Source organism: Protopterus annectens, chromosome 2.part1 (genome assembly GCF_019279795.1).
Source record: "Protopterus annectens isolate FY-2018-M chromosome 2.part1, PAN1.0, whole genome shotgun sequence".
NCBI classification, from domain to species: Eukaryota; Metazoa; Chordata; order Ceratodontiformes; family Protopteridae; genus Protopterus; species Protopterus annectens.
In genome coordinates, this window is record NC_056729.1 from 354,321,287 (window position 1) to 354,346,377 (window position 25,091).

A 25,091-nucleotide genomic window follows, 5' to 3' on the forward strand; every position below is an offset into this window, starting at 1 on the left:
AGATGTCATCCAGTGGTGATCTGGGGGACCTCTCTCCATCAAAACTGGTATCCTCCATGAGAGACTCCATCAGGGAGTCTTATGTGCCTCCTCTTGCACGTTCTCTTCCAAAGGACTTCCTCTCTATGTGGGATGTTCAAGGGAGGCATCAGAAGAGAGTGGAAGCTCCTGTAATGGAACCGAATGAACACTTGTTGGAACTGGCTGTTCCTGTAGAATAGGTCTGATCGACTCAGAGCTGACGAGAAAAAAGGGGTTGGATCTGAAAAATGAGAAGGCTAAAGAAATGTGAGGAAAAAAGATGAATTAACTCATGAGAAAACAACACTCAAGAAAGGAACTGCGTATGTTTGCAATGACAGCAAATGAGATCTGAAGTAATGGGGACTGACAAAGACATTATGGGTAAAGGGAGGAGCTCAAGAGCTGGATCCGAAGTCCGGCGTATGCGGCCAAGTCGCATCCAAGGATTGGATCCAAACCCATGGGTTGAGGAAGAATGAAAAGGACATCAGATCTAGAGAATAAAACAGTAATGACTATCAAGGCTTGCATTCTGGCTTATCAAGTCACGTCACCAAGAAAAGATTTAGTTCTGAAAGAATTGTCCCACAAAGAATAGATGACTGCTGTTAAGGTATCAGAATACAGAAGACCACTGAAACTGCACTGATATATGGACAGTTCAGTAACTGTACTTGTAACTCTTATTGATATTAAGGGATTCTATAAAGGCTTACAAGGGAAAGCAAAAGCACAAATAGGAACTGCTTCAGTGAATAACAACTTGCTTTGGGGGATAACACCAATTTCACAAATTTCTGTATAAATCACTGAAATTAATGATTTTATATTCATCAGGTTTCACAATCTGCTGGAATAAAATCAAACACAGCAAAGTGGAAGGTATGCAAGGGGATGTAAAAATACATATTTGATCATATTATCTAAACAAATTACCATAAAAGATAAAAATAACATTGGAAAAAAATTACCTGTCTTTTATTTTCCTTATGATGACGAAAGTCTGAGAAAGAAAAATCAGGATCTTTCTTGGATCTCGCTAGAGGATTCTTTTTTGAAAAATCCTTAGTTTTCGCCCTTTTGCCCCATCTACTTGAGCTAAAACCAGTAATACATGCCTTTCGAGCAGTGGCAGCTCCTTCCTTCAGTGCACTGGTTACCTTTGGTTTCAATACCTTACTCTGAATGGAATGAGGAGCAAGTTTATCTCCAAAATAATGATTTAAATGCTCATCTGACTTCCTGTTGTCTTCCTTAAACTCGGTCTTCTTTTCAGGAATGCCACACTGTACATCTGTGGGACACAGAGGCTCAGGGGGCTGAGGACAATACAGTTCCACAAAATTGTTAGAAACATGTATTTCTTCATCCTGTGGTTTAATACATATGTCAGCTTTACAGTCTTTTATCTCACCTGAACTTTCATCATAATTAGGAAAAAGTTTGGTACAAAGTTTCTTGGAGTCCCTCCTTATTTTCCTTGTTCTAATTCTACTTCTTTCATGCTGCATATCAGAAACAAATGGAGTACTCTCAGTTCTATTGTTATCTGCAGTACTAGCATCCAGAGCCATAGCTTCAAGCAAAACAAAAGGCTGCACAATTGAGCACAACTGTTTTAATTCTGCAATCTTCCTTTCAGTTTCTGAAGTAACATAATTAAGAACATGCAGACTGCGGTCAACATCCAAGCATTCCTTAGCTGATACTGGCTCAAGCAACGTTCCCGATTTTCCTTTGCAAGAGCTGTTTTGCATCACTGGTCCATTATACAAAGCTTTGTGGACATTAAGGGGACTCAGATTGATGACCGCCTTCACTGAAGTACAAAGATGTACCAACTCTGCTCGCTTCCTTTCCAACTCATGAAAACTACTTTCAATGTCTGCAGTCAATGGAGTAGTTGGCGCTGCTATGCATTTAGTGCCTGGAGGGCTTGCTGGAGAACCCAAACACATCACAGACTCAGAAAACAGCTCTCTGCTTCCTGACATCTCTGTGCCAACCACAATTTCATTTCTTGAACAGCTACTTGATATGCATTTAACAGACCTCAGACTTGTCTGCTTGGCTTCATCATCCCTAGTACTTGAAGCTATTGACCCAAGAACACACTCGTTTTTAGTCTCTGCATTTAATGGTGCTGAAATGCTGCGTTTTAAATGTGAAGTCCTCTTAGAAGGCAAGGAAATACTTTTGCACTCTGCATGTAAGGGCAGATCTTTACATCCTTCTACTTGGCATGGCTGGGTAGCTGGTGTTTTCTCATGAATAAGGTGCATCTGATTCTGATGCAGTATCTCATTAATGTCACTGCTTTCAACTTTTCTACACAAAGAATCTTCCAGATCAGTGCAAGAGATCTCACTAATTGAAGGGTCTTTGGTAATGCAACTATATTTCTGTGCCATCGAGGGAGTGCTGCACAAAAGAGGACGCTTATAATTCTGCCTCCTTGTCTTCAGATGGGTGTAGGCTAGTTGAGAAGAAAGGTTAGCTGAAAAACCAGTATGCCTACGTTTTGTGTTTTTCTTTCTTAAATTCCCCACATGAGCAGGCGAGGTCAAAAAATCAGAGGACGATCCTAAGGTATCTGTAGCAAGCAATGTCTGAAAAGAATAAAAACTTGGAATTAAAATATTTACTGACAAAAGGTAGTACATATAGGTACATTATGGGCAAGTTGCCTGAAGCTGCACAATCTTCTACCTGGAAAGAAGTGATTCAGTCAAATATGCACCTATTAGTGAAAATTTTTGTCCCAAACCTCTATATGCATTCTTATAAAATCTTGTTTCCTTCCTAACTAGGAGTACAAATAACTCTGTAATGTAAACCTCACTGCCAAAGGAGCAACTTAAAAAAAAAAAAGTCATATCAGAGTGGCAACTACTTTCAACATCTACTAATATAGGACAATGCATTTTACAAATGAAAATGAATACTTCCATTATTAATACTAGTTTTTGTCAAGAACATCTGCGATACGACTGAAGACAAGTTCCTAACACTTCTACACAGAGCTTTTCACCAGAGAATACTGCCTGATGCACTAAATCAGTCTCATGTTTCAGCAGTATGAACAGTGAAGGAGTCCTTCAGCAGTAACAGTGAGATATAGGCCACTTAAATGAATGAGCTTAAAATAATATAGACCTTGTGTTGTCAATAAATGAACTATACTGGAAGTAGTGAATATAGTAACAGAGATAAAACAACTGAAATTCAGATCTTTAGAAAGGGGTAGTAGCAAACTACATAGGAAAAAATGGGAATTGTGGGAACAATACATACAAGGGAGGAATGAGGTTTAAAAGGCGGCAGGACTTAAATGAGCTATGTAATGTTTGAGTGAGAAAAAGTGATCTATAATGTTTGCAACTGAGTGTGTGTCAGGATGGTTTGTGATAAAATGCAACTAGGATTGTGTCGGTGTGGTTTGTTTTCATTTATATAAATGTATGATTGCCTATGTAGTATGTGATGGTTTAATAAAGATGTTTCTTGTTTAAAAAAGGCAGGAATTAAATAATTTATGTAACTTAGGTTATAGGATAAATATTATACTTCACATATATTGCTATAATTGTTAATATAGTTTGATTGCTTTCATATTAATGTAAATTTGCCAATACCACAAGTGATAATTCAATAAAGGTGTTTGAAAAAGAAATAACCAAGGCTGTGAAATTCAGAGGTGTTGACTTTACTTAATTTAATTTTCCAAAAATAAAGATAACCAACTCCAAGAACAATCAGTACTAATGGTGCAGTTTCAATAATGATTTTCAATACATAAAAAACAGATAACCATAACCACTAATTTAATGTGCTGTGTCTCATTTTTTTGATGCATTAGCCAACCACAGTATAATAAATCATGTTTAGTTTCATATCTTCTTACTAAATTATTGACCCTGAAGGATCTTTAAAAGCTCCTATTGGGGTTTTTTTAGCCCTTGTAATTTAAATATGAATAACCCACACCAGACAGAGCATTTACAGGTTATCTCTTTCCATAAAGGACAAGGGTGCTACTCGAATGATGAATTTGTAGTTTCCCATTCATTCAGCCAGATTATGTTTGAATGGAGTAAGAGAAGTGCTTTGTTTTATATGGAGATGACAATTCAATAAAATTTGGAAAAGTCTGTGATACATATCTGTACGTTTTATTTATATTGCAGAAGAAATGAAGATCTCATGAGCAGGTGTTTATATTACTATTGGATTTGCAGATGTGCAGTAGGTATGAGATGACAGGTTCTGTTGAGGTTTTGTAAACTTGGTAGAAGTCACCCCTCTGCAACTAGTATGTAACTGAAAATAGGGAAAAGGCTTTGAAATGATCAGTGTAGTGCTTGATTTAGAACTTTGATTTTCTTGGTGAAAAAATACTGTGGCTGTTCAAGACAAGTACATGTCAAGAGGAGCATTATACTCCATGACTGATCAAATAATAGCAAAGTACAGTGGAATGATCACATCTCTAGACCTGGATGCCATAACCTTACAAATAAGCTATGCAATGAAAAAGAACTTTCTTACAATAGAGGATACACAGTAATCAAAAGACAGTTCAGTATCTACATAGGAACATAGATCCCTAACTACTATATCGAGTTTCAGGGGTGTGTTGTCAATGCAATAGTTGCAGGGAATGTCATGTTTGCCAAAGGATACTGTTATACATCTTTTGGCATTTAGTCTATCTTGAAGGTTTCAACACAAGCTATTTGTATGGGAAAATACCTCTTGCAGGATCTTGGTGCCTACTGTGGAGTTAATAATGGCACCTAGTTTACAGACATCAACAAACTTGGTTTGCCAAAAGTCTTTAACATTAGCTTTGACCTCCAAGATGTGAACGCCAAAGAGAAGTGGCCAAAGGACAGAGCCCTGGAGTACTCCACTGGTGACAGGTCTTTATGCAGGAGATGCACCTGCCCACCCCAAATTCTTGTGTTCTCTATGTGAGCCAATTTGCTATACATTGAGTTGCATAAAGATTGACATTTTGCTGAAAGAGTTTATTAACAATACTAGAGTGTAGTATGGTGTTGAACACCGGAGTGAGACCTAGACAGTGTACACTAATTTTTCCTCATCCACTGCCTCAGTAACCTATTGAAAGTAGTCAATAAGGCAAAGTAGGCAGGATCTGCTCCTAGCAAAATGAAACTTCTTGGGTCAGGGGTCTATAGGTTGCCCATGTCCTTGTTTATTAATCCAATATTAGCCTTTTTCCGTAGCCTTACAGATGAGGCTCATCAGACTTATGAGTTGGGTGATACTCTACCCTTGTGCAGGCTGAAGACTGTTGCTGTCTTCCATTCATCTGGCACATAGCCTGTTAGGGGGCTGATACTGGATAATCACCATAAAGGGGTTGAAAGATTAGTCTAGTAGAAGCAGTGTTCTTGGCCTTGGATAGTACCTGGATGACTTCTTTGGACAGTGTGGCGTGTAGATATAGGTAAGTGATTTGAGAATGTTGGGGGGGGTGAAGTTTGAACTAAATTTATCCACTAGTAGATTGGCTGTATTTGCTGGGTCTGAGTAGGTGGTATCCTCTACAGTTAGCTCTATGTAGTATTGGGCATTGTTTTGATTGTTTCTAACAGTTAAAGAAAGCTTTGTGGATGTCTTCAGTCTGGGAGGTATTTTTTTTTTACCTCATATATAGCTTTGATTGATTTGATCAGGGACTAGAGTTCTCTGCCAAGTTTAGCAAGAGTATTTTTTTTTGCATGCTGGGAGTTGCATTTATTTTTACATGCAATGAGTATGTTTTTTCTCCTGATGTACTGTCTGTATTTTAGTTCAACTATGGGAGTTTATTACATTTGGCATTGTATTTACTTTGCAGGACAGATGTTCCGTGCAGTTATTTACTGTCAAATTCTACACTCATGTAAAGGATTCAACATATACAACAGGGTCATCAGGTTGGGAAGGGATACACAATTTAGCCAGATCACTCATTTTTTAAGTAGATTTGCCTGGTATACCTGTGAATACTTACTTAGGTGCTTCTGGCTTCAGTCTTATTGTGCATGCACTGATTTAAGATCAGATTTGAAGAGGGAAGGAGGAGATACAACTACTATAGAACACAGCAGTCCCATATTGGTAAGGACAAAGTCCAGGATTTTGTCTCGCCTAGCTGGAGTTTAGACCAACTGATGCAGAGAGTTAAGTCTAGAAATATATGGGCATACATTTGGGGTGGTATAATTTTTCCAATTTATACACGAATATTACTGAAGTCACCCTCGGAGAATGGCATTAGGGGTGGTATAATTCTTCCAATTTATACACAAATATTACTGAAGTCACCCTCGGAGAATGGCTTTTGGTTTGATGCATAGGAACTTTATACTCATCAGGGAGGAAAGTACGGGCCAGAGGAACACAGAGGTACAAGCCCTGCTGTTGGCCATGATGTGATACCGGGTTTTTTAATTGTAAGTTGGACATGGATTCATTATCCTGTCTAATGAGACTAGGGGTGGCAGTTTTTGTTTGATGAATATAGAAATGTTCCCACTTTAGCGCCCTTGTCTAGTATTCAAAATTAAATGATGACTTGGGGATGTGAATACACACTGCCTAGAAGGAACCGAAAGAACTCAAAGGCACTTGTTTAATATGATCACTTTTTGCTCATTCTGCTTTGTGAAAACATCACAAGAAGCCATAATCTGCAAAACATATTACAACCATAAAAAAAATTACACGTAGGAAGGCTGCTTCAATGCGGAGAGTATATGAAGCAAAACTAACAGAAAAGTAATTACCAGGGTAATTTTTTTTAAACTTCTAAGCAAGCATGCTTACTTTCTGTACCAATAGCCAGTTTCACAGCACAACCAAACATACATTTTTTCATTCATTCTTATACGGGTTTTGAAAAAGTGTGCTAGAACTACTTACAAAATTACCATGATCTCCCAAATATTGATAATTAAATAATTCAGGTTTATCGCCATTTAGCAGCATGACAAAACTCATTTGAACTGCCTCTGACTGCAGCAGCAATTCCTTTTTCCGCAGAGACAGTGCACTCTTTTTAATAAAAGGTCTTAATAATGTGCTGCATTTTGTTCAACAGTGTATCTGGATAGCTTGGCCGATTCTTAATTAGTCTCCAACTCTTCCTCCATGGTGGATCAGGCCTCGTGCTGGCACTACTGATGAGCACAGATAATGTCCGGCTTCTGGACATCACAGCAGCTCAGTGGCAAGATTTCTACTTCACAACTGGGTTCAGTAATGATTTCCAGTCACTGCATGCTGTTTTTGCAAATTCTCCCTTTATCTGTGAGTATTGTCAAAGTTCGTTTTCTCCCAAACTCCCAAAAATACAGTAGTTGACTGGCTACACAAAATGTTTTCTCTAATGGCCTGTGTGACAGCTGAAAAGAATCTGTGCCAACTCATTTAACAAGCAATTAAAAGTTGTGTTGGTATGCACCCTTCGGGTTTTCTGAAAAACGTTCTGCAGTTATAGTGAAAGTTTACCGCAGTGAAATGAATTGTATTAACTTAAATAGAGGCAACTTGCAGTTTGGATATTTCTTCTTTAGTTCACTCTCTCTGAAATATTCTCTGAACAGCACAGTATTTTGCCATTACTTGTGACGAAAGGAGGTACTGCCAACAAAGCTAGCTGGAATTTTGTAAATAATCATATGTCATTTTTCATTATCAAATTGATTTATACAAGTAGCTTGCGTAACAAATGTACAAGGGTTCATACAAAATGCTGGTGTTACAAATGTATTAGAACTGTATGCCATACAAGATTGCTGGTGTAATAAATATATTAGGACTGCATGTATGTCATGTGTATACCAAACTGATTTGTAGAGACATTTATGTTGAAAAGGGTATTTGCAAAGAGCTTGTATTTGAAATGTATGGACAGTGTGCCTTACTGGAGAGAACAGAAATGCACATGCACTATTGTAACTGATTGAATGTGTATGTTTTAACAGACGAAACTGGAGGGTTAACCTCACTCCAGCAAACATAACTCAAATTAAATAACTTTATAGGCTAGAACACAAAGATACTATCTCACAGGTTTCACGGCAGCCAGAAACACAGAATCTGTACTAGGAAGCTTTCTGTATTATCTTTGGGGTGAACTAATTACCACTCTGGAATGAAGGAATGCAGTTTTATGATTTCCAGCACCTGCCAAAGATCCGAGCAAAAGCCCTTGTATGTGTATTTTTACAGGTAGGTGCGAAGTCCTGCCAGCAATGGGGGTTTGCATGAGAACTAGAAGTCAGTTGACCAGAAATGATGTTACTTTACTATTTTGAGAAGTCTCTTAGCAAGACAGAGCATTCTGTGTTCTGTCTTGGACCTGACAGCAAGAACCATCATTCACCACATCATCTGCCTTGCTCTATTAGTAAGTTATTAGGGTACAGTAATTCTCTAAGATGCAGTCAGAAACCTAGTGAAACTTAATTTAGATATTTTTTTCCTTTATTTATCTGAGCCTATACTGCAGTTAATTTAAATATTCCCTGTGTTTTGAACTCTAATGCCACTGTGAATATATGCTTAGTATTTTCATGTTCTTTAATTATTATTAAATATATTTAAATCTTTCCTTGTGACTGATCTTTGCAGTGATATTTTGAGAGTACTTGCATATTTCATTGGTAACACCATGTGGTCCACTCTCAACAGCCTTGCTCTTAGGCAAACTACCATTTGTATTAATAGTAATATTACACAGTAATATTGGTCACAGTTTAAGGGCCTTAAGGTAGCTGGCAAGAGTGACTGGTGGCAGTGGTAACTACCTTACAGTCTGGGCAGGGATCCATGGCTACAGCCAGCGAAATCCCAAGTTACTATGATGGAGCCTAGGGTTGCAGGCATATGATACAACAGTGCAGCACTGTACTGGGGTTAGCAATGCTAAGGCAAATGGAATCTCAAGACAGAGTACGAGGTAATGTATTCCCAAATAGGCTCATCCACTTCAAGCAACGCTTCTCAAGGGTCACAAAAAGCTTGAACCTTTGGAGGGGGGCGGGGGTGGAGAGTGTGACGAAAGGAAGTACTGCCAACACAGCTAGTAAACCTCTGCCAGCCTTTCCCAATGGTGTGTGTAAATCAAACCTCAAAGACTATGTGTGCCAGCTACTTGGGCATTGAAGGACACATATAGGCATGAAGCACTGGTTAGACAGAGAAAGTGCTGGAGGTCTTGGCTTAGTCACGCAGCAGAGATCTCAACTCTATAGCTGTGCCAGTGGGGAGTCTTATTGAGGATCTGGAGGAAGAGGGAGAAACTAGCCCCGGACTGACTTGCGTGTTCTTACGAGAAATTGCACTTGATGCAGAGAGCTGCATCTGGAGAATACTGTGTGTGTACCGGTTATCCTCCCAGTGCGGTGCCAATAGTGAGAACTGAGACTCCTTGATTACTGGCCCAGAGGTGGGATACCCACATCACATTTTGGTTGGCAATGGTGGGTCATCACATATTGGTGGGCAGTGGTGGGATATCCACATCACAAATTGGCTGGCAGTGGTGGGATAACCACACTACATATCAAGATTCAGTGGTGTGGATATTAAACTCCTGTAGCCTATAAGCAGTGGTCACTAAAGGTGTTTGCACTCTCAAGCTGCCACACTGCGAAGACTGAGTTTCATATCACAATAGTTTTATTTTTTTGTTAGCTTACTTAGGCCGGTGGTATGGCAGTAGCGTTGTTACCTCACAGCAAGAGGTTCTCCCATTCGATTCTCAGCTGGGCTTGGGAGTGCCTTCTGTGCGGAGTCTGCATGTCCTCCCCACGGTTGGGTAGTGTTCGAAAGACATGCGTGTGTAAATGGGCGTGCCTTCGTTGAAGGTTGGGCGTCGAGCTGGAACCTCGGCATTTCGTAAAAATCTACTGCCAATCATTAGCGGACCGGAGTTCCACTGTGGCGACCCCTTACCTGGAAAAGCCGAAAGACAAACAACTTAGTCAGGAAGAGCAAGCAACGATGTCAGCAGAGGATTATGGCAAGTTGACAAGGAGCCAGTTGGCTGAGATGTGCCAAGTCACAGGACTGGTGCATGCCAACCTGACTAAAGGGGAAATAGTTGCAGCCTTGAATCACAGACCAGAAACTAGGAAGACAGCCAGACTGGCCTTGGTGATGTACAGCTCTCAAAAAATGGACAGTTCACCTTTTCCACAGAGGACTTGAACATCCGTCTGGAGTTAGAGATTTGAACTGAAAGCCAAATGTTTGGAACAAGACTCTGCCTAGAGGCTGTGACATTTGGAGGTCGAAGCAGAATCAGCAAAGGGACTACGGCATTTGATATTAGAATCAGCAGAGACACAGATATCTGGAAGCCAAAGAAAATGAGAAGCAAAGGCAACATGAAAAGGAAATGCTGACTCATTGCCAGGATCATGGAGGTAATGGGGAAGGGGGTAACTGAACTCCAGAAGCAATAAAAGTCAGTAAATTTCTTCCACAATTTTCAGTGTGTGATAATTTTGCTACTTTTATTCATATGCTTGAAAGGGTATGTAAACAGTACAATGTTAACCAAGGGCTCTGGGTACGGTTCCTATCCCTTACTCCATGGCAAAGTTGTAACTGCTGCTGCTAAATTGTCTGATGAATGCCTAGACTATAAACAAGTAAAGAAATGTTTATTAGAGTGTTTTAGGTTAACACCTGAAGCTTAAAAAATTTTTGTGAGCATTGACATAAGGCAGATGAAAGCACGTGTGATTATATTGCTGAGTTAGGCACTTATTTTCATAGGTGGGTAGTGGGTATCAGGCCACCACTTTTGAAAAGGTGGCAGACTTTTTTGGTGAGGGAACAAGCCCTTAGCACTTTACCTGAGAACACAAGAATCCGGTTGGCAGATAGAGAATGCAACACTGCAGATGAGCTGGGGAAAAAAGGAGACCTATGCCTAGCAAAAAGAGCATCACTGCACAGGAAAGGGACACCCAGTGCTGCACATGGGTATAAGGGCACCCATGGTGGGCAGCCTAAACTGCACCATTAGGGGAAGCCACTCGTTCAGGTACATGGCCACGACCAAAAGTTAAATGTTTTGAATGTAACCAATGGGGCCACATAGCAAGTAGATGTCCACAGAGGCAAGGTAGGGAACAAATGGTAGGGGTGCCAGCAAGTGGGAATAACAGAATGCCAGCAGTAACTTTTCTGGAATCAACAAGGGTACCAAACTATAACAAGAGGTCATATCCTAGCTTAGTAGATGGGAAACAGGCCAATGCTAAGAGAGAGACAGCCTTTGACCTAACCATGGTGAAGCCTGTAATGGTTAAAGAGGAGCACTACTTGCTTGGGCAGTCTACTCAAGTCAGAACTTTAGGAAGGACCCTATTCCAAATACCCTTGGCTAGGGTTCACCTTGACTGGGAGGGTGGAAAAGGAAGCAAGCAAGTAGGTGTGTTTGAGGATATCCCTGCAAATGTCCTGATAGGGAATGATTTTGACAATGCAGTAACTTGTGTGCAAGCAGTTACACGCAGTCATGCTTGAAGACAGGCATGTGGGTCTTGTAGCCTGGGACAACCCAGACAGACCACACACTAAGCCAGGACTGGTGAAGTGGTTACTTCAGAAAGGGAGCTACCCTGTAACAGTGAGACTGAAGGTAAGCCACAGCTGCTGGTGGGTACTGATGCTCGCTTGGACACAGTGACTGCAAGGGCAGAGGTGAGTAGTAGTAACCAGGCTGACAGTGAGGCACCAATGTCACAGGATACCACACTTTCTGACGAAGGGGAGCTGAGGAGGGTTACAAAGAGAGTGGGACAGGCTCAGTTCTCAGAACCTACATTACAAGGTTTGAGAGAGGCAGCTAGGGAAGCACCTGATTCTCAAGTAAAGGGGGAATCTGTATACTAGGACAAAGGGTTACTGCATACAGAGTGGACCCTGAGGGAGGGCTAGAGGGTGAGAGAATACAGCAGTTGGTAGTGCCCAGAGCCTACAGTCTGGCACTTCAACCATAACCCATGACATTCCCTTTGCAGTTCATATGGGCATAAAGCATACCAAGAGACGTATTGGCCTGGGATTTCCAGGGATATAACAGGGTACTGCAGGACCTGTGACCAGTGCCAAAAAGTAGGTAAGGCAGGAGACAAGGTTAAAGGTCCTTTGATGCCTTTGCCTGTGATTGAGGAGCCAATTTCAGAGGGTAGCTATGGATACTGTGGGGCTGCTGAGTACCCAAAGTTCCGCAGGAAAGAAGTATATCCTAGTGGTAGTAGAGTATGCTACCAGATACCCTGAGGTGGTGGGTTCTGCTCTCCATCGAGGCAGAAACTATGGCAAATGCTTTGTTAGAGATTTTCAGTAGGGTACGTTTCCCAAAAGAAATACCAACTGACAGAGATGCCAATTTCATATCATACCTGCTAACTTGTTTGTGGAAGCCCTGTGCGGTGAAGTACCTAAAGACCACCCCCTACCATCCCCAGACTGATGGTCTTGTGGAGAGGTTAAACTCTACACTAAAAGACCATGCTACGGGCATTTGCAGATCAGTTTAAGAGAGTAGGTCAAATATCTACCCCATCTGTTTGCTTACAGAGAGGTGCCCCAGGAATCCACAGTTTTTCACCTTTTGAGTTGCTGTATGGGCACAGGGTGAGGGAACCTCTAGATTTGTTTAACAATGAGTGGGAGGGTGAGTGTGAATCCCATAAGGAGTCTGTTGTGACATATGCCCTAAACCTCAGGACAAGGTTCAGGAACTCATGGGCTTGGCCCAGAAGGACCTGACAGGAGCTCAACAGCAGAAAATGCCTGGTATGACAGGAATGTTTGAGCCAGAGAGTATGCTGTGGGACAGCAGGTTATGGTTCTCATTCCTGTCAGACACAATAAGCTGCAGGCAGCTTGGGAGGGGCCCTTCAAAGTGATAAGGAAGGTCAGTGATGTTAACTACATGGTAGAATTGCTAGGCAGGGGCATAAACTGTACCATGCTAACACCATTAAGCCTTACCATAACCGGGAGGCCCTTGTGCCAATTATTTGCAATAGAAGGCAGGAAGTGTCTGAGGGGGATCCATGGCTACAGCCAGCCAGCCAGCGAAATCCCAAGTTACTATGATGGAGCCTAGGGTTGCAGGCATATGATACAACAGTGCAGCACTGTACTGGGGTTAGCAATGCTAAGGCAAATGGAATCTCAAGACAGAGTACGAGGTAATGTATTCCCAAATAGGCTCATCCACTTCAAGCAACGCTTCTCAAGGGTCACAAAAAATTAGCTTGGACCTTTGGAGGGGGGCGGGGGGGTGAGTGTGACGAAAGGAAGTACTGCCAACACAGCTACCTGGAATTTTGTAAATAATTGTCATTTGTGATTATCGAATTGATTTATACAAGATGCTTGTGTAACAAATATATTAGAACTGATTCATTCAAGATGCTGGTGTTACAAATGTATTAGAACTGATTCATACAAGATGCTGGTGTTACAGCTGTATTAGAACTGTATGTAATACAAGATGCTGGTGTTACAAATGTATTAGAACTGTATAATACAAGATGTTGGTGTTACAAATGTATTAGAACTGTATATCATGTGTATATAAAAAAGATTTGTAGAGATGTTTATGTTGAAAAGGGTATTTGCAAAGTGCTTGTGTTTGAAATGTATGCACAGTGTACCTTCCTGGAGAGAAAGTACAGTTGTGTACACTTACTATAAATGTAAATGTTCAAGTTTATTTACTGTTGGAGTAATCACATTTGTGTTATCTGCCTACAGGTAGCCCTCAGCTGACCTGAATACCAGAGTCTTTGGATTTCTGCATCAGATGCTCTCTCTTATTCCATGACGTCAGGTCGTCAGGGGTATAAAACATGCAGCAGACGCCATTACATCAGTTTTTCTTGCCCCAGATGTCAGGTGCCCCCACAATAGGAAGCATATGGTATGGTACACCCCCATCAAAAAGCAAATACACCAGAAAAAATAAATATGCCAAACAAAAAGGAAAGGTAGAGCCAAGAGAAATCAAGGGAGCTGGAGGGAGGGTAAACCAGGACTGCAACAGTGAATACACTCGAACATCTACATTTATGGTAAGTGTACACAACTGTACTACGTTCTTCGTGTTTCACTGTTGTAGTCATCACATTTGGGTTAATTCTCAACACTAAGGAAGGGAGGAGGACAGTTAAAGAGCATTAGGGACCGCTATTAAGCCCTGCAAGACTGCAGTGACAAATCCAGCTCTGGATTTAGAAAAGATAGGCATGTGGTAATGCTTGGTGAAGGTATGTACAGAGCTCCAGGTAGCAGCTTCTAGGATTGTCCCTGGTGGGACTCCTCTGAGAAAAGCCACAGAAGTAGATGCAACCCTGGTGGAATGTGATCTTATCCCCTGTGGGGTAGGTTTTCCATGGTGCTTGTAGCAGAAATGAATGCAATGGGCTATCCATTTGGAAATGGTTTGCTTTGAAATGGCCTTCCCCTCTGCCCCTGCAGCAAAGCCAACTAGCAGCTGTTCAGATATTCTGAGAGGCTTAGTCCTGTCCAAATAAAATCTAAGTTTTCTGTACACATCCAGAGAGTGCAGTATTCGTTCCCCTTTGCTTTGTGGATTAGGGAAAAAAGTAGGCAAATGAATGGGCTGATTTAGGGCCACACTAGCCACCATCTTGGGCATAAAGAAAGGATTAGTCTGCATGGAAGATAATGAAGGGTTCCACTGCCATGAGGGCCTGTAATTCAGACACTCTTCTTGCGGAAGTGATGGCTAGAAAGAAGGCTGTTTTCCAAGAAAGGAATTTCAACTCTGCAGTTGCAGCTGGCTCAAAAGGGGGGGGGGGTGAGCTTTTCCAATACAAAATTAAGGTCCAAGGCTGGAGTGGGAGCTCTCCTGGGGGGGGGGGGTCTTAAATTTTTGGTCCCTCTAAGGAACTGCTTTAGCAAGGGGTGAGAGAAAAGAGGTGGCTCTGTGTTATAATGTGCTGAAACGGCAGAGGGATGAATTTTAATTGATGAGAAGGATAGGCCCTGGTGGAGCATTTCTGTTAAGTACTGTAGAATCTGAGGTAAACTGGGCACCGTTGTGCCCATCCCCTGAGCCAGGCTCCAGGGAACAGTATTCTTTTCCACTTTTTAGCATAGGATTTTCTAGTACTAGGCCTTCTTGCCTCCAGAATGACATCCAGTACCTGCTTACTGAGGGATGCTAAGGGAGAGCTCAAGGAATTAGCCAGGCTGCAAGGTTCAGGGTTTGAAGCTGAGGGTGCAGAAACTGGCCCGCCTGCTGGGACAGCAGGGAAGGGGTCTGAGGCAGGTGCCATGGTTGTAGCAGTGCCATACTGCACAAGAGGGGGTACCAGTGCTGGACTGGTCAGTCCAGTGCAATCAGTAATGTCCTTGGTTTGTCCTGTTTGATCTTTAGTAGAACCTTCGAGAGGAGAGGCAGAGGGGGAAAGGCATAAACTGAGAGGCTTTCCCAGGTAAAGGACAGGCCATCCACTTTCCAAGCTTGGTTGCGGGGAGTTCTTGTGCAGAATTTGTTCAATTGGTAGTTCCGAGGGGAGGCAAACAGGTCTATCTCTGGAGTCTCCCATTTGTTCCTCAAGAGGTTGAATATTTTGGCTTCTAGTTTCCATTTGTGTGGGTCCAAGAGATTTTTGCTTACGTCGTCTGCCAGTGAATTTAGTATGCCTGTCAGGAATTGAGTTTGCAGGTGTACTTGGTAGCTCAAGGCTGTGTTCCACAGAGCCATGGCTAGTCTGCAGAGAGGGTACGAGTGGGTTCCCCCCTGCTTGTTTATGTACCACATAACTGTGGTGTTCTGTCTTTACCAATAGTTGTCCTGGAAGAATACGGTCTTTGAAGGCTGTCAGAGCATTCTGTACAGCTAACATTTCTTTTGGATTGATATGCAGGTGCATCTGACTCGGGTTCCATTCGCCCTGAATGCACTGCCCTGCCATGTGAACCCTCCATGCATAGTCTGATGCGTTTGTTGTTAGGGTTTGGGCGGCAGTGGGTAGAGTGAAACGGAGTCCCGTGTTGTGATAGCAGGCCTCTGCCCACCAAAGGAACTCTGTCTTGATTAAAGGAATGATAGAAATAATTGCTTCCAGATCCTGAGAATGTTGACACCATAGGCTTTTTAGATACCATTAGAGTTTCCTCATATGCAGTCTTGCATATGGAATTAGTAAGATGCAAGAGGCCATGAACCCCAGGGCTTGCAGCATTCTCCTTGCAGACAGCTGGGGTGTTGTGGCCAATAGTTTGAAGTAGGTTGTCAAGTAAACTTGTTTCTTTGGAGTGAGGAATGCCATCTGGGAAGTTGTGTTCAAGCTTGCTCCCAGGAATACAATCTGTTGGCAGGGTACTAGGTGAGATTTCTTTTCGTTGGTGGTGTACCCCAGTGAGGTTAGAAGTTTCTTTACGAATGCCAGGTGTTGTAATTGCAAGTTCTGGCTTTCTGCCTGAATCAGACAATCTTCCAAATATGGGTAAATTTGAATATTTCTCTGCCTGCAAAATGCAATGGCTGGAGCTAGGCACTTTGTGAATACCCTGGGCGCAGTAGATAAGCCAAAGGGAAGTGCAGAGAACTGACAGTGCATGGATCCTGCCCTGAAGCATAGGTATTTCATGCACGATTCCCTTAATGGGATGTGCAGGCAAGCTTCCTTTAAGACTAGGGTTCCCAGCCAGGCATCCTTGGCTAGCATGGGAAGAAGCTGTTGCAGAGTTAGCATTTTGAATTTTGGAACCACCATAAAGTTGTTGAGAATAGAAAGGTCCAATATAGGACACCAGGAGTTGTCTTTTCTGGGTATCAGAAAAAGTCTTGAATAAAAGCCTTGTCCCCTTTGTTCTGCTGGGACAGGCTGAATAGCCCTGATATTGAGGAGAGAGAAAACCTGCTGTTGGGCCTCCACCCACTGATTTGGGGGTAGGTATGGCCAACCATTTGGAGTTGGTAGGGTGTGGAAGTGGAATCTGCATCCTTGGGAAACTATGTTCAAAACCCAATTGTCCTGGGTAATGAGTTCCCAGTTTTTTGCATGCAGGATGAGCTTTCCTCCTAAGGGAGCACGTAGCAGAGCAGGGCTTGGAAGGGTTAAGGTTATGTCATTGTGCCATTTTTCCGTAGGGGGGTAGCTTACTACTCCCTGCTTTGGAAGTGGGAGCCCCCCACTACTTAGGTTTGTGCGAAGCCTGAGACTGTAGCCTAGGTGGTCTGCTGTTCCTGGGTTTGGACTGAAAAGGCCTAGAAGGGACTGGAAAGGACCAGTTCTTATAAGGCCAATGCCTACTGAATCTGGAAGGCTGTACTTGTAGGAAATCTTTAACAGTTTGCATAGATTTAGCTTTTTCCTCCATCCTTTTAAGGACTTCTTTTGCTTTGTTGCCAAAAAGGCGGTCTTGGTTTAAGGCAGCATCCAGTAATTTAGCTTTTTACATGATCTGGCAAGTTTTGCTCCTTAAGCCAAACATGCCTTCTAAGTACAGACCCAATTACAGCAGCCCTGCAAGATGCTTCTAAAGCATCAAAACCACATTGCAAAGTATGTTTACCAACTTGTTCTGCAGAATGCATTAAATCCTGTAATTCTTTGTGTTCATTACAGTCAGGAATCAACATCATTTTCTGTTTAAGTAGTCCCATAACATGCTGCTGATACTTTAACATATAAAACTGGCAATTTAAGGCCTTGCTGGCCAAAGTAGCAGAAGTGTATACCTTCTTACCCCATCTGTCTAAGGCTCTAGAATCTCTATCAGAAGGGGAAGGATTTTTGGCAGCAGTAGCCTTAATGCCTTTTGGTCCTTGGGAAATGGTCTCTGGATCCGCAGAAGGATTCTTGAAGAGGAACTTGAGAGAGTCAGGTGCTCTGTAATACCTGTCAGGGTTTTCTGGGAGCTGTAGGTAAAGTGTCTGGGGAAAGGCTAGATTCCAAGAAAGCATCACCTACAATGTCCAGAACAGGAGGGATAGCTAAAGACCTGTGTTGAGGCAGGAGTAAGAATTCCCTAAGCCTCTTTTTGGAGTCAGGGTAATCCTGGCTTTCCCAGCAGAAATGCTCCCTAAAAGTGTGCAAGGTTTCACCAAAAGAAAAATCTTCTGGAGATGAAGCAGAGGGAATGAAATCCTCTGCATCAGAATCCAAATAAGTAGATAAGGGCAAATCCTGGTAATCAGAAGGAGCAGAAAAATCAGATTCCTGATCAGAAGAATCAGAAAAACTCGGTTCTAGGTCTCAGAGGGGGACAGGCTGGCTTCCCCTAATCAAGGTAATGAGGTCTTCAGCCATTCTAAGCATTTGTTTTTTAGGCATATGGGCCTGGGCCTGCGGTTTGGTCATCGGTTTTCTAGGCGTGGTACGAGTTTTAGGCCTGGATGAAAACGATGGTGTCGGTTTAATATGAATCTCTGTAGGCCTGAATACACCCTCAGAAGCCGGTGCCTGCACAGCGACTCCGGACCCATCCAAGGAAGAGACACCCGCAGGTTCCATAGCATACCGGACTCCGAATGTGTCTCAGTAGAAGCCGGCGAATCAGAAGTAGCGGGTATTAGCGGCTGCGAAAGCACCTCACTGAGTACCGTCGGACTGGTGACTAGCTTAACGGAAGCATCGTCAGCAGTTTTGGACCTATGTGGTCTGTCTCTGTCTTTATCCTTACATTTTTTCAGAAGATCATTAGTCGGATGGCTTGACGAAGCCATTTCGGAGTACACAGAATGAGTGCAAAAATAATTAGTTGAAAAATAGCCAGACAGATAGTTCAGGCATTGAATAAGGCACAAAACCGACAACGAGGGATGTCGTGGTCTGGACCTAAGCAGGGGATGCAGTAAGAATGAAAATTTCTATGAGGTATTTGCTTTTCACAGGTAAGACAAGTGTTAACTTTACTGACATTGGTTAGAGCAAGAAAAAGGATCCCCAATGGGGTACTTTACTTTTGTTCAAGACTTCAGGTCTGAAACTCGAAAACGAAAATTTCAGGAGTCAGCCAACCAGCACTTGCAAACCGCTTCTGCTTCAGGCACCACACGGCAAGAAAGACTAATGTAATGGCATCGGCTGCATGTTTTATACCCCTGACGACCTGACGTAATGGAAGAAGAGATAGCATCCGACGCAGAAATCCGAAGACTCTGGTATTCAGGCCAGCTGAGGGCTACCTGCAGGCAGATAACCCAAATGTGATGACTGCAACAGTGAAACACGAAGAACATCAGAAATGTACATGCACTGTTAAAACATATGCATTCAGTCAGTTACAACAGAGGAAACTGAAGTCTACTAACTAACCATACTAACCATTACTAACCATAGGAAATTAATCTTTTTTAGGTTGGGATATTTTTAAATGAACAATATTATTGTTTTTAAATCACAATCTAATATGTTGTCAATTAATTAACAAGGACAGGTGACTAATTGTCTGACTATTTAATGGTTGGAAGTGAAGCACTACTTTTGTTTCACCTTGAGAAAGCTCGGTATTAACCGAGTGAAAGCGCTTGGTTTATATTCTTTGGTTTTGAATAAACACTTGGATCATAAAGCTTTGCGGTTTGGCATTTATTCCGACTACATTTATTTTGACTGCATTTATACGCTTGTTTTCTGGGTCCTGTGGTGCCACGCTCAGTTTTCTTGTTTGGTTGGATTCTTCTTTCTTTTTTGGATTTACTGTTTTTTTTCGGAGCTCATGGCAGAAGGAACGGAAACTGGCAACTTTTTAGACACTCCCTCCCTACTTAGGGAAGACCCAGACATGGCTCCTGTTACTCGAGGAGAGTTTAAACCGGTTTTAACTCTCCTTACTCAACTTACGAATTCTTTAAATGAGAAAAATTGTGTTTCTTTAACTGAATTACCTTGTAATCAGCAACAGCTAACTAAATGAGGCACAGGTCACGGCACTTCTGGAGTGCCTAACGTTAATTTTAACGGGTCAAGCGATGGATATCCTAATAATGCTAAGGCAGACAATTCTACAGCACTATCCAGATCTAAAGTGATTTCTAATCATGAAGGTGACAGGAAATGAAAGAATTTTGATTTTAAAGGGTGGACTGCACACCCGTTTTCTTTTAAACAAGGTACTGTGATTTTTTTTTTTTTTTTTTTTTTTTCAAAACAGGTTTATTGTTTTAACATATAAGAGAAATATCATAACAATTTTATACAAGTAATTAAAAATAGGTATTATTATAATATTCAACAAAACAACTAAAGTATTTACAAAGACATCCACTACAATCAGATCAATTAATTAAACTAAAATACCATGCTATTGAAATTAAAATTTTTTAACAAATTTTGTAAATTATCCCATACAATAAAATAAGATGTTTTTCTATTTGTTCTAGTCCTAATTGTGTTGGTACTGTGATTTTTGACACTATCCATAATACGGAAGTGAATTTTAGTGACTTTAAAGAGAAACTTTATGCTTACAAGAACAACTAACTTGAAATAGACTATTTAAAATAATGTGTGCATGTACAAAGGGTTCCGAAGGGCTTGCGTTTTTTTAAATTTCCTAACAACGTAGAGCCAGGAACCAAACTACATGACCAGTTATGTGTCATTTTCAACAAAGCCGGTTTGGATATGTTGAAATGTATGGTTAGTGAATATGAAAGGAAAGCAGATAGGCTACTCAGTGATTTAAACACTTTGAATGAGAATATGGTTAAAGATGCCAAGTTTGACAGTGTAAAATCTGATTATGACAGAATTTTTAGTGAAGTTGACCAACATTGTATTAGAGTTCTAAATCGTAAAATGAGGAAATTGGAGCGGGACTTAGTTAGGGAAGGGAGAGCACTTCCCCTTTCTAATACAAAGGGGCAGAGATATAATTATAAGGACAATGTGTTTACTAATAGGGGGGAGGGGGCTTGTCACTCGAACCATGAACCTTTAGGAACTGATGGTTTGAGAAGGAGCGAGAGAATTGCACAAAAAAGTAGAAAACAGTCAGTGCAGGATTTTCAACATCCCCCGGGGGGGGGGTTGGGGGAGAGGATACAGACACCAGCACAACACTTGGAACCACCCCCCAAATTGAATTTAGTATGTAACACAATACAGAAGAACTCACAACTAATGAAAAACAAATAGCACGTAGGACGAACAATTTCACCATTTTTAATTTTACGGATTTAGAACCCACAAACAGCTATTTTGAATTATTTGCTAGGGGTTTCCACTTTGTCCCTTTAAAATCGGTCCATATAACAAAAACTTTAATTAATTTAAAACTTTTTTTGAGACAACTAAATTTAAGTCTGATATTTAAAGGGCAAGAAAACATCTGTAAACCCCTCACTAGAAACAGCACTTTTAACCCTCCCACACACCCTTCCTTAAAGGTATTTGAAGAACTGGTTGAAAGGGATATCAGGAGACTGAACAATCTAAAAGTTCCTACCTGGTAAATAACCTGAAAGAAAGTGAACTTGAATTGATCAGCCTTTTGAAAAAAGAAGGATGTAGGGTCATGAAACCCGATAAGGGAGGGGGAGCAGTGTTGATGTACACAGTCAACTACGAATCACACATTCATAGTCTGTTACAAGATTCAGCGCAATATGAGCTGGTATCTAAAAAAGAGATTAATATAGCTTATGCTAAAATTAATTACCAGCTACATGATCATTTGTTACAGAAGGTAATTAACGAACGGCTTTACAACTATTTACATGTGAATAGGCCAAAAAATAGCTCAAATTTTTGGCATCCCAAAAACACATAAATCATTAGAACTGCTTATATTTAGACCAATAGTTTCTGGAGCGGGAAGTATAACGGAACCATTTTCAAAGTTTATTGATTTTACCTTAAAACAGTATGTCACTAGTATAGTACACATTTGTAAGGATTCCTGGGACTTTGAGGGGAATAGACCAAAATTTATTTAGTTCACAAATTTTAATGGTTACAGTGGACGTAGTGGAGCTTTTCCCAAGTATTCCACATCAAATAGGTCTAGAGTGGTTTGGCCAGATTTTGGCAACGGAGACAGACCTTAGCCCTAAAGTTACTAACCTTATCTTAGAATTAATGGAAATGGTGCTTGAGAACAACTTTATCCATTTTAACTATGAATTTTATCGGCAGAGGAAAGGGGTGGCCATGGGAGCCCCTTGTGCCTCTTTATATGCCAATATTGTTCTGTACTATTGGGAAAAGAACTTTGTTTTTACAAGTACATGGTATCAGGATGTTTTACATTATAGGAGATATTTGGATGACATTTGTATTTAATGGAAAGGTAGTGAGGACAGTCTATTAGGTTTTTTACAATATATTAATGATTCAACATCATTTTTGGAGTTTACCTACAAAATAGATAAAGATAAACTTCATTACTTAGACATTACACTATCTAATTATTATGTCAACCAATGTTTTCAATCAACATTATATAGGAAAACCTCCTATTCTAATTCTTATCTCCATTTTCAAAGTGGACATCCTTTCCACCAAAAGAAGGGTATAGTAAAAGGGCAGTAAATTAGGGTTTCACGTATATCCAGTACCCCAGAAGGTTTTCTGGAAGAAGTTGGCATTTTAAAAAGTCTTTTTTTAGAAAAGGGATATCCGGTTACTTTGGTAGATAATTTAATTCAAGAAGTGAACCAGGGTAGAGACACTTTTTATTCCCCTTTGTTGGGAATTGGTTTAAACACTTCTCCCAAACACAAACAGACAAATAATCATGACATCAAAAATAGTTTTATACACACATATTCAGCTAATTCGTACAAGATTGAGCAAATTATCCATAATTATTGGCCTATTCTTAGTACACATGATGAAATAAAAACACACACTCCAACTAATCCCCACTTTGTCAGAAAGAGGGACACAAACTTAAAAGAGCTTTTGGAAATTAGACATGAGATTTTACCCAACAGGGACAACAAGAAAGTCGGCACTTACCCATGTGGCAGTTGCAAACAATATCACGCCATGTCAAACTCTGGTGTTTTATATCTCCCTTCTAGGGCATTTAGATTTACTTCCACTAAATGTTTAAATTGTGGAGCGAAGGGAGTGGTATATTTAGGGTTTTGTGAAACATGTTGTGGGTTCTACGTGGGTAAAACAGAACGTTTTTTAAGGAGAAGTGTTTATGAACATTTTAATGATGTTGCAAACCATAAAGAAAGTAATGCATTTTATAAGCACTCTCTACTATGTGAGAATATGCAATTGAAGTTCATGGTTCTTGACAAATTACACCAGATATTAGGGGAGGTAGCTGGGAAACAAGGCTGGAATACAGGGAATTATTTTGGCAATTAAAACTGGACTCCAGACGGTTTCCTGGCTTGAATGAGAACATCAATATTAATAGTGCTTTGAAGTTAAGACAGGCTCGTTTGTGAAGGTTTTAAAGTTGTTCAGTATTAGGTTGGGTGCAACAGATTCACTAGTCTTTTTTACATAATAAATGATTGTCCCCTAGAACAGGTTTAGGTTCCACTGGGTTTAAGTACAACAAACCAGAAGTTTTTAAGACAAATATTCATCTCACGCTAGTACATGACCGCTTGCCTGAATGTTCAACATTTAAAATGATGATTTTTTATTTTTGTTTTTTTTATTTATGTTGACTATTTTTATTTTGATAAAATATATCCACCTGAATGTTTGCATATTGTAAGCAAACAGGTTTGATTATTATAGTTGGTCAATTGATTTACTAACTGTAGGGAATGAATCTTTTTTAGGTTGGGATATTTTTAAATGAACAATATATTGTTTTTAAATTGCAATCTAAGATGTTGTCAATTAATTAACAAGGACGGGTGACTAATTGTCTGACTATTTAATGGTTGGAAGTGAAGCACTACTTTTGTTTCACCTTGAGAAAGCTTGGTATTAACAGAGTGAAAGCGCTTGGATTATATTCTTTGGTTTTGAATAAACGCTTGGATCATAAAGCTTTGCGGTTTGGCATTTATTCCGACTACATTTATTTTGACTGCATTTATACTCTTGTTTTCCAGGTCCTGTGGCGCCATGCTCAGTTTTCTTGTTTGGTTGGATTTTTCTTTCTTTTTTGGATTTACTGATATTACCATGCAACAAAAAGTTACATCCAGGGAACACATGAACATCATTGTGAATTTATTGATAAAACTGTTGAATATGTCCACATATGAAATTCCTGAAAAAGCTAATTTAATGATGTCTGATTGAATAAAACATAACTTTTAAACAAAAAACAACATGATGCAGTCCAACAACCCCTAAACACGTACGCACACACAGAGACAGGGGCAAACAAAGTACAGTTTTGTACCTACCATAAATGTAGATGTCCGATAGATATGCAACTGCAGTCATAACATATGGGTTGTCCTGCCTCAGACAGCCCTCGGTCGGCCGGATTCCAAAGTCTGGGTCCGACGTCGGCTGATGTCGCATTTCTCTCCGACGTCAGAGCGGCTGGAGTACATAAGCATCAGCCGACGCAATTTTCTTCAGTGTTTCTTGCCCCAGATGCCAGGTGCCCTCCAAGGAAGGCTGTAATCAAATTGGAAGGAAAAAACAGGATTCCAAACAAATAAGTAAGCAATAAACAGATGCACCATAACAGATATCCCCAGCTAAGAGGAACAGGGATAGGAGTGGACCCAAGGCATAGAGGGGTATGGAGGGAGGGAAAATCCGACTGCAGTTGCAGATCTATCGGACATCTACATTTATGGTAGGTACAAAACTGTACTATGTCCTTCAAGAATGCAACTGCAGTCATAACATATGGGTAGAATACCATAGCTTAGCTGGGGGAGGAGGAATGCTCTAGGAAAGAGAAGGTGTGGCAATCAAACCCTGCAGGACTGCCGAAGCAAAGCCTGCTCTGGATCTGGAGTATAGAGGTAGATTGTAGTGTTTGGAGAATGTATGCACGGAGCTCCATGTAGCAGCTTCTAGAATGTCCTTTGTAGGCACCCCTCTTAAGAATGCTGTAGAGGTGGCTGTAGCTCTGGTGGAGTGTGGTCT

General features: G+C 40.9%; 1 protein-coding gene across 1 annotated transcript in view; it reads right to left on the reverse strand.

Annotated features, from left to right (window-relative positions):
• The window catches only part of HASPIN (histone H3 associated protein kinase), a 1,280,677-nt gene that overhangs the window by 1,193,929 nt on the left and 61,657 nt on the right, over nucleotides 1-25,091 (reverse strand). Inside the window, exon 2 of the mRNA XM_044063451.1 lies at nucleotides 996-2,633. Within this exon, the coding sequence (XP_043919386.1) occupies nucleotides 996-2,435 (1,440 nt within the window). The 5' untranslated portion in view covers nucleotides 2,436-2,633. The remainder of the gene's footprint in view (nucleotides 1-995; nucleotides 2,634-25,091) is intronic.